General features: G+C 38.7%; 1 protein-coding gene across 1 annotated transcript; it reads right to left on the bottom strand.

Moving 5' to 3' along the window:
• Positions 1-1,752: 1,752 nt before the first annotated feature.
• LOC134449152 (low choriolytic enzyme-like) lies at positions 1,753-9,824 on the bottom strand. Its single transcript, XM_063198999.1, has 10 exons — positions 9,743-9,824; positions 8,929-8,947; positions 8,606-8,644; positions 7,852-7,902; positions 7,413-7,568; positions 6,771-6,891; positions 5,487-5,665; positions 4,987-5,068; positions 4,104-4,228; positions 1,753-1,875 (listed from the first exon to the last, which is right to left on the bottom strand). Exons 1-10 carry the CDS (start codon positions 9,806-9,808, stop codon positions 1,862-1,864), a joined length of 852 nt encoding a protein of 283 aa, XP_063055069.1. The 5' UTR covers positions 9,809-9,824; the 3' UTR covers positions 1,753-1,861.
• Between the last annotated feature and the right edge of the window lie 106 nt (positions 9,825-9,930).

Genomic DNA, 9,930 nt, shown 5'->3' on the forward strand with positions numbered 1-9,930 from the left:
CCTAGCCACAACAACTTTTGGGAGACTTTCCCCATTCAAAATCCTGATTTCAAATGAGAAAATGACATTCAATTGCGATTTTGCGAAGTATTGAATTTAACTTCTATGGTGAATGACTTCTTGTGACGTTCTCACGAGTCCACAAGCACTTGGGGAGGACAGGAGTTAGGATATTGGAAAGAACCATAGACTATTGTAGTGGTATGGTTGTTGTTCATTCTGACCACCAGGTGGTGCTAAATCTTATACACTGGTCTGATATTAGGCTGATATGTTTCTGTGAATGTCCTATTGGCCTAGTCCTAAAGGTCCTATTTGTGATCTCAGTGAACTGTAATTGATCTCTATCTGACAGTGAGCGCCTCCACATCTAAAATGTTATATTAAAATAAAATGTTATATATGAATTGGTATATTATGCCCTGGAGAAAAAAAAACCCAAAAGTTCCATGTTTTTTTAATCATGTTGTGCACCATTATGCTGCTTATCTGCACTGCTGTGCTCCTGTGAGATAAATGTCTTCCTAGTTCCAGCTCCCTAACTCTGATTTTGTACTACATTTCACTTGGCTGCTGCCTAGTTATTCAGGACCAGGATCATATTTGCAATCCCTGGAGCAATGTGGTGGTGGTGCCCTGTTCAAGCACTTTCTGTACATTCCAATATGCGACCTTGCGTCCTCCACTTGGGCTTGTGGCCTCACATTTTGCTCATGCCCTGCCTCTGTGAAGAAAACAATTAAGTTTCCCCGCTGTCAGCACAACAATTGTTGGGGGGACAATTCTTCATTCACCATCCAGTTTGCAAATGAGAAAATGACTTTACAATTGACTTTATATTGAAATATAATGCTGTTGTCAGTGATGTCATCATGACATATGTCAATGGTACGAGGCCACAAGCACAAGTGGAGGATGCAAGGTTGCATATTGGAACACACTCCATAAGGAAGGTGTGGGGAGACCCTCTGATCTCACTCTGTAGTAGAGGACTCAAAAGTAAAAGTAAAAGTATAAGTAAATTAATGGTGTAAGTACAACACTAGCACATCAAGTCAAGTCAAGTGTACTTTATTGTCAACAATCTATGTAACAGGGTTAGCCCAGAAAGTTTAAAATTGTGTTTGACCAGTCTCCAAGCGCAGTTTAACTAAAATCATTTAAATAAGACATTGACAATAATCTCTCTCTCTCTCTCTCTCTCTCTCTCTCTCTCTCTCTCTCTCTCTCTCTCTCTCTCTCTCTCTCTCTCTCTCTCTCTCTCTCTCACACACACACACACACAAGCGCACAATATTGATATTACACACAGTAATTGTGACACCAGTTATTCCACTGGTGTTAATGAGGTGCTTTTACTGAAAAACACTCAAATGAACCACTTAAATGAACTCAACCCAAATTTGATCTAACCAGCGAAGGGTCAGTTGATCGTAAAACAGGTACACTGGTCTACTGGTTACTCGGTTAAGTTACCGGTGTTGGAGTGTCTCTTTTTCTAACCTCTACTTTTACTTTTTACGTACATCTCTACTCCCTAACCATTAGGGCAGGGCTGCCAACACACACAGCTCATATTTAGGTCTATCATTTATTTTACTCCCACTTCATTCTCAAATGTTACTCTGCTCAATATGAGGATATAGTAGTACAAAAATACACTGAGGTCTCCAATGATCATTTTGATTTTTATTCAGTTTCAGAAAAATTACACAATGAAACGATTGGTAAACCTTTTTTTTCATAGTAATGCAGTATTTCTTGAACGGTGCCTTAAATGACTCAAAAAGTATATAAAGGAGATATTAGTCATTTATATGATTCATAAGGCGGTGGTGCCTTCGGTCTTCATGATCCATCCTCATTTTGGCACATCTGTAAAAGAAGATGAAAGAACAAATTAAATACACAGACAAGTCTTGACTCTGAGGAAGACGCAAGTGCGTCGAATCGTCAGTCACTTTGTGCACCAAAAAAATAAAAAAAAAACCTCTAAAAGTATGCTGAGTGCTCCGGTCACCCCTGGGTCTAGCCACTGAGAAGTAGCCCAGTGTGTCTTCATTCTGCTGTCCTGGGGTCCGTATCTCGAAAGCGTCTTTGCTAACGACGGTAGCAACGTCCTTCGTAAGAGCGACTCAACTCTCTCTCGACTAAATCCAAGGGAATGGTAAAACAGTCTTAAGATGGTCTTAAGACGGTTAGCAACGACAAGAATCGAGAAACGGACCCCTGGACTGTGAGCACCACAAGGGCTGAAGCGCAGACATGCTTTCTCACACTGTAGTATACATTTCATAACATTTCACATGTAAAAGTAGGCCATATCTATGACAAAAGTTACTTACAATATTCAGCAACAGTATACCCTTGTACCTAAATAACTGTACATTCCTTAAGATAAAGGCCAAGTGTAATGTGATGTCAGTGACAATGTGACAATATGCAACCTTGCATCCTCCACTTGGGCTTGTGGCCTCACGTTTTGCTGATGCCCCACCTCTGTGGAGCAAATAATTAAGTTTCCCCTCTGTCAGCCTATCCCAAAAAAATTGGGGCACTATTCTTCATTTACCATCCAGTTTGCCAATGAGAGAATTACTTTACAACTGAGCTTTTGCGAGAAATTGAAATATAGTGCTGTCAGTGATGACATCACGACATATTACTTCCTGTTACGAGGCCACGAGCATAAGTGGAGGACGCAAGGTCGCATATTGGAACGCATCCATTGCAATACACCTCTTTCCCTTGGTCGGGGACCAGGGCCGGTTGTAGTCAATCTGGTGCCCTAGGCGAACACCCCCTTTCCTTTTCGTGCATTTAGAAACTAGCATCTGTAAACACAGTGTTGTATATTGTATTAAGTTCATTATGTCTAACTGTTATCTTAAACATTGTATTAAGTTCATTATGTCTAACTGTTTAACTTAAACAAGAAGACTGTTTAAGTTAAACAGAGGTGGAACGTAACTAAGTATTTTTACTTCGTTACTGTACTTAAGTAGTTTTTTCTGAAATTTTTACTTACTTGAGTAAAAATAAAAATGCAGACTTTTACTTTTACTCAATTACATTTTTTGACAATTACTTGTACTTTCTACTCCTTACATTTCTAGGAGAAGACTTTGTTACTAGTTACATTTATCCTAGGTTTTCCTGTTGTGTTTCGTGGATATTTCAGTAGCCTCAGCTGCGGGCAGGGAGGTGGGACCAAGCCCCTCTTCCAAATTGACACCCAGATAGAAAATATACTTTTAAAAACATTAACAGGACTCCATAGTCATGTTCAAATGGAACCGAAAACCGTTGCAGACAATTTTTCCTATTGTATCAAGTAGGTAGACATGGAGAAAGACAGCCAGTGCGCGTGTAGGCCTACTTGTACTTTTGTACTGAAAAGTACATTTAAAAGTTAGTACTTAGGACTTTTACTTAAGTACGTTTTTGGTAAACAACTTTTACTTTCACTTGAGTAATTTTTTCGCAGGGTACTTCAGCTTTTACTTAAGTACACAACTTCAGTACTTCTTCCACCTCTGAAGTTAAACAGTGTTGTATATCTGATCGAGCACAGCTGATCTCGTACCTACAGTAAATACTCTATACTGATTGCCCATGAATAATCATTGTCAATGTAAAGCTTAATTAAGTCTTATTTCATTCGATGAGCGTTCGGGTGCCCCCAACAAATTTGCCGCCCTAGGCGACTGCCTTGTCTAGGCTATGCCTAGCACTGGTCCTGTTGGGGACAACACATGTAATACAGGGGTGGGGAACCTATGCTGAGGCAGTTTTATCCGGCCCCCAATATAATTTTAATGTTATGCAGCTTTGCATGAAATATGACACGTTTTCTAAAGGCATCTTAGGAATTACATCTGCAATACAATGAAGCTACATTCAGGGGAGCTAGGGAAGGTGGGGTCTGTTTGGAAGGTGTCTGTCTTCAATACAAACCTAAAGTGCAGGGGGAAATTCTGGTTAATGTTCATAGTACGGCCCTCGGAGGACTTTTACAGCCCCTGGAGGAATTTCAAGTGGCCCTTTGAATGAAAAAGGTTCCCCACCCCTGATGTGATGTAATGTACCATAGGGCCACTTACCGCATTCGTATAACCTGTTGACCTTGAGAATGTCAATCTCGGTCATTGCCTGCTGCAACCCTAAGGTAAAGCCAGGGTTTCTACGAGGTGTGATGGTGGGCCCGCTGCGATTTGAAAAGAAGTATCTGTAGGAGAGAAAGAGAGAGAGAGAGATCTTGGTGAACACACAAAAACACACTCCTTCACCTAACCTTTTCACGATTTCAAGCATACAGGTCCATGGTTTGAACGCCAACTATTGCCTCCACAGCTTTGGACATTCAATGCCATACCATTTTCATGTTTGTCTGGCTTACCAGACTACAAAAAAGAAAAAGTCTTTTTAAAAATATTTTTGGGGGGCTTTTTACACCTTTTTTTCTGATAGGACAGTGGAGGAGAGACAGGAGTCGACAATGGCATGACAATAAATTCTGTTCTATTCTATTCTATTCTATTCTATTCCATTCTAGTCTACTCTATTCCATTCTATTCAGTTCTATTCTATTCTATTTTGCTCTATTCTATTCTGTTCTATTCTATTCTATTCTATTCCATTTTGTTCTATTCTGGTCTATTCTATTCTCTTTTGTTCTATTCTGTTCTGTGTTGTTCTCTTCTCTTCTCTTCTCTTCTCTTCTCTTCTCTTCTCTTCTCTTCTCTTCTCTTCTCTTCTCTTCTCTTCTATTCCATTTTGTTCTATTCTGTTCTGTTCTATTCTATTCTAGTTTGTTGTATTCTGTTCTATTCTGTTCTATTCTGTTCTGTTCTATTCTATTCTATTCTATTCTATTCTATTCTATTCTATTCTATTCTATTCTATTCTATTCTATTATATTCAGTTCTGTTCTGTTCTATTCTGTTCTATTCTATTCTACAGTTCCTGTGTTGTGTTCTACATTACCTGCCATAATGCATGACAGAGCCGTAGTCATATGGAGTGTTCAGGTTATTGGTGTCCCTCTTCTGGAAGTTTCCATAATAACCTGCAGACAGAACGACAGACAGACAGACAGAGTCAGATAGATAGATAGATAGATAGATAGATAGATAGATAGATAGATAGATAGATAGATAGATAGATAGATAGATAGATAGATAGATAGATAGATAGATAGATAGATAGACTGACTTTTCTCATCCATCCATCCATCCATCCATCCATCCATCTATCCATGCATCCATCCTTCCATCCATCCATCCATCCATCCATCCATCATGTCTCACGCCTCTTCGGACATTTCTCCAGTTGATTATGACGTGCTGGTCCCTGTCATTCCTGGAGTGCTCATGGTATCTATTCATCCACCCATCCACCCATCCATCCACACATCCATCCATCCATCCATCCATCCATCCGTCCATCCATCCATCCATCCATCCATCCATCCATCCATCCATCACCTCTTAGTACATTTCTCCAGTTGATTATGACGTGCTGGTCGCGGTCGCTCCTGGTGTGCTCGTGATAGAATCCCAGTGCGTGAAGGAGCTCGTGCTGCACGATCCCATGATACACGCACCCCCGCGCGTTCAAGGACACCACCTGCCTGTAGCCCCTCTTTCCCACGTAGGACCAGCAGCTGCACAGTTAAAAATAAACACAGTGTTAATTCAACGCTTAGAGAGCTGATATGCTAAACAAATCAACTGTTCACAAAGGAATGTTGATCATAGAGAGCTTAGAGAGCTGATTTTAATATCTTTTTGAGTAGATTACATTTGGTCCCACAGTGTTGAAATACTGACATGATGTGTGTGTATGTGTGTGTGTGTGTGTGTGTGTGTTGTGTGTGTACTCGTTTAAAAAAAAAAAAAAAAAACCTTCTTTGCATCTGCACCTGAAGAGTTCAGATACAAAACCCCCTAACTCCATTTCTGAAAACCTGCAGTTTATATTTTTAGAGAACCCTGTTGTTGGTTTGGTTTACATTCATGTACTTGATAATACAAATAAATAGTTATATTACATAAATAAAATAAAAAAAAATGTGCAATTTTGATAGCTTTGTATTAAATAAAAATGAATTAAGATTATTTTCTGAAAAGGCACTTAGGGGGTTTTGCATCTGAACTCTTCACTTGTTGTTCTGTATATCTCCTGTGCACTTTGCATTTGCTTGTGATGTTGGCTATGATTATGTCCTCTTTTGAAATGCCAAATGCAATGTAATATAATGTAATGCAATGTTGAACTTGAAATACTGTTTTTTTTTTACTGTGGACACATCAAGACGCGAGATTAATAATAATTGTATTCATAATATTAATACATTAAATTTTCATATTTATCCATTACTATCTGTGTTTAATTTATCTGATTAATTAGTTCATCACTTTTTAAGTTCAAGGCCTTTCCAGCCAGTCTTTCCTTCCATCTTTCCATCAATCTTTCCAGACAGACTTTCCCAGGACCATCATATGGACACATCATGACACAACATATTATTAAATATTCATTTTGATTGTTATTCTTCTTCTTCGTTTTATTATTATTATTATTATTATTATTATTATTATTATTATTATTATTATTATTTTGGGCCCCATGAAAGATTAGAATTTTTGGCCCCTTTAAGGGCACATGTCAGTGCTGTCAGTGCTTGCGCCCTTAGAATCTGCAACACACACCCCCCCCCCCCCCACCTCCCCCAGCGGCACCCTTCGCTCCAAATTTGCCAGACTCACCCTTCTCTGGATTCGATCTCGAGGAATGTCATTTCGTGAGGAAGCTGAGGAACGAAGCGGATGCAGGTCTTCTGATGGAACGTCTCCATTGCCTTCTTTATAATGTCTCTCTTTGCCCGAGCTTTGGTTAAAAAAAAAAAAAATCAATATTGAAAAATGTAAACTTACAGGAAAACAAAAACATCTAAATATTGATCGTCTTTGATGAAGCTTTGGGCAGAAAAAAGAAAAAAAAGAAAAACATCTAGGCTATAAGTTGCAGTGCATTATGGAATAGTCTAAAACATTTGATGCAAGACCCTTTAAGTGGCTTTTCAGAAATCTTTAAAAATGTATTTCTAAATAATAGCTATCGCCATCAGTGACATATTTGTAGGCTACATTTCATTTATTTAATTAAAATATTTATATTATTCTACACAACAATGAACTACAAAAGTGAACTAAAAGAAATGCACATAATTATTATTACCATCATTATTATTATTATTATTATTATTATTATTATTATTATTATTATTATTATTATTACTTACTGTCTTGCATGATCTGAACTCTTCATTTGTTAAGATCTACAGTACATTAGTAGTACATCAGTAGTACATTATACCATACAATTGAGATATATTTGAAGATACTTACAGAATCCATAGGCTATCCTGTAAGGCACCCTGACCAGCCCCGAGGGGGACTTCTCCCAAAGACATGGCTTGTTGTCAGCACACTTCCTGGCGTTCCGCCCTCTGGGCACGGCTACGTCTCCCTCCATTAGAAATCCCGCATAGTATCCATAGATCCCTTTTGTTGTGGAACAAAACAAAAATAACAACTTTAAACAACAACTTGCGGTAACACTTTATAATACAGACTCCTTGTTAAGCATTAGTTATGCCTTTGTTAAGCATTATTCAAACCTTAGATAACCCGTTGTAAAACATTTAACCTTTATCTGTGTGTGTGTGTGTGTGTGTGTGTGTGTGTGTGTGTGTGTGTGTGTGTGTGTGTGTGTGTGTGTGTGTGTGTGTGTGTGTGTGTGTGTGTGTGTGTGTGTGTGTGCGTATGTGTGTGCATGCTTGATTACGTTTATTCGCCTCCATGATTCTCGAAGTGATGTCAGGCTCCTCTCCCGGTTCTTGTGGAGAAATAACACCACATACAAACAGTTAGCACGCTAACATTAGTTAGCAGGGATAACATTTCACTGCTTGTTGCAAGGATGAGCAGCTGAGAATCTGACGATGGTTGCGTAAACATGATGTTTGCTAAGAGCCAAATAGCCCAGGTCCTTGTTGTGATAATTTCAACAGTATAGACCACTGGTTCTCAATCTGGGGTCCGGGCACCCCCTGGGGGTGCGCCAGAGATTTCAGGGGGTGCGCAGAATTGTGGTTGTGTTGAGGAAATTCAAACCGCTTTTGGTCACCATGTCAAGTCATTAAGGTATTGATGAATGTCTCAAGCAAGAATCATCATGATAAATCACTTAAGTCATTTTTTAGGGCATATAGAAGTGTAGAAGTTTGGGTTGGGGGTGCGCAGCTTCTCTTGGTCACAGGTAAGGGGGTGCTTGACGAAAAAAAGTTAAGAACCACTGGTATAGACCTTACTGGCAGTGAACAGGAAAATCACATTAACATTAATAAATTGCATCAATAACGAGAACATTGTGAATGAACGCCTGACAAATGATTGACAGGCATGATAAGTGGTGAGCCTGTGGACTTTGTAATAAATTCTTAGAATTAAAAAAATGTTAATCTTAATCTGAAGTGTTAGCATTCTGAGTTCTGAGCACAGGATTGCTCTTAACTTTGGTAAAGCAAGTCTCTACTCACCTTGCTTTTCTTCCTGGTCATTTGAGGTGTCAAGTTCGTCTTCAATTTGTGAGAAGAAAAAAAGGATTTTAAAAAGTATTCGTCATGAAAAATGTATAACTAAAATGACAGAGACACAGGAAACGAGCAAAACAATGAAGAGATCACAGAATTGTACTTTACATGAACCGTAAAGCAAGGCTCTACTTTTCTTTTCTTCTGCATTTTGTTCTAAGAGAAGGAAGTAAAATAAAAGTATTTTTTTTAAGTATTTATCATAGAAAACTAAGATGACAGAGACACAAAAAACAAGCAAAATTAAGAGACACGGCAGACAAACTCACCCTTCATGTTGTCCTGACTCTGGTAATAAATTGGACAAAACACAGGGATTAGGAATTGTAGAACTCCAATAACTCCATAATAATAATAGCACTACTACAGATAGTCAATGCAGTTCAACCTATATGTTTGCAAATACGACTCACCGGCCACTTTATCAGGAACACCTGTTACATCTGTTCATTGAGGCAAATTTCTGACCAGTCAATCACATGGTGGCAACTCAATGCATTTGAGTTGCCCTTCTGACTACAAGTCACCCACTAGAAGGAGCAGCATCATTAATAAGACACATCATACTAAAATGTGTACAATTATTCACATCATCATATTGAAATAGAAAACAATAGGGTCTACACTACAAGGATGCAAATACCATATGACAACGCTTATTGTAAGCAGAGATGTATAGCACAGAAGTAGAAGTACTGTGACGGGTGTAATTACATCCCTAGTAGTATGATATTACATAATTGCAACCATGTAATAACAAACTAGTCTTGTAATTACTGTACATCTGCAACAGTAGCCCTTCTTCTATTACTATTTTATACATCTCTGGCTGTAAGACAGCAGTGATTAGTGATCACATTTAATTCCGAATTAACTCAGTTTAATTCTGAATAAACGTTAATTCCGCTTTGAAAACACCATGTGAACACTTCACAATTCAGAATTAAATGAAAGATCAAAGTAAACTTGACCGAACTATTTAACTCTGAATTATTAATTCAGAATTAAAAACATAATGTAACCGTAGCCATTGATAGTTTAAACTTATAGAGGACGTGTACGTAAGTGGTGTGGTGGTCTTACCTCCTGGGCCAGAGCATGGGAGAGGGCCAGCAGAAGAGCCAACATGGACACCACTTTCCCACTCATGCTGATGGTCCTCCAGCGTCTGCAGATACAACTACTGTACTGACAATTCTTCTTCTTCTGTGTTCTTCCTCTTCTTCTTCTTCTTCTTCTTCTTCTTCTGGATCCTGGGGATACCTGTAGAA

This window comes from Engraulis encrasicolus, chromosome 1 (genome assembly GCF_034702125.1).
Source record: "Engraulis encrasicolus isolate BLACKSEA-1 chromosome 1, IST_EnEncr_1.0, whole genome shotgun sequence".
Classification (NCBI taxonomy): domain Eukaryota; kingdom Metazoa; phylum Chordata; class Actinopteri; order Clupeiformes; family Engraulidae; genus Engraulis; species Engraulis encrasicolus.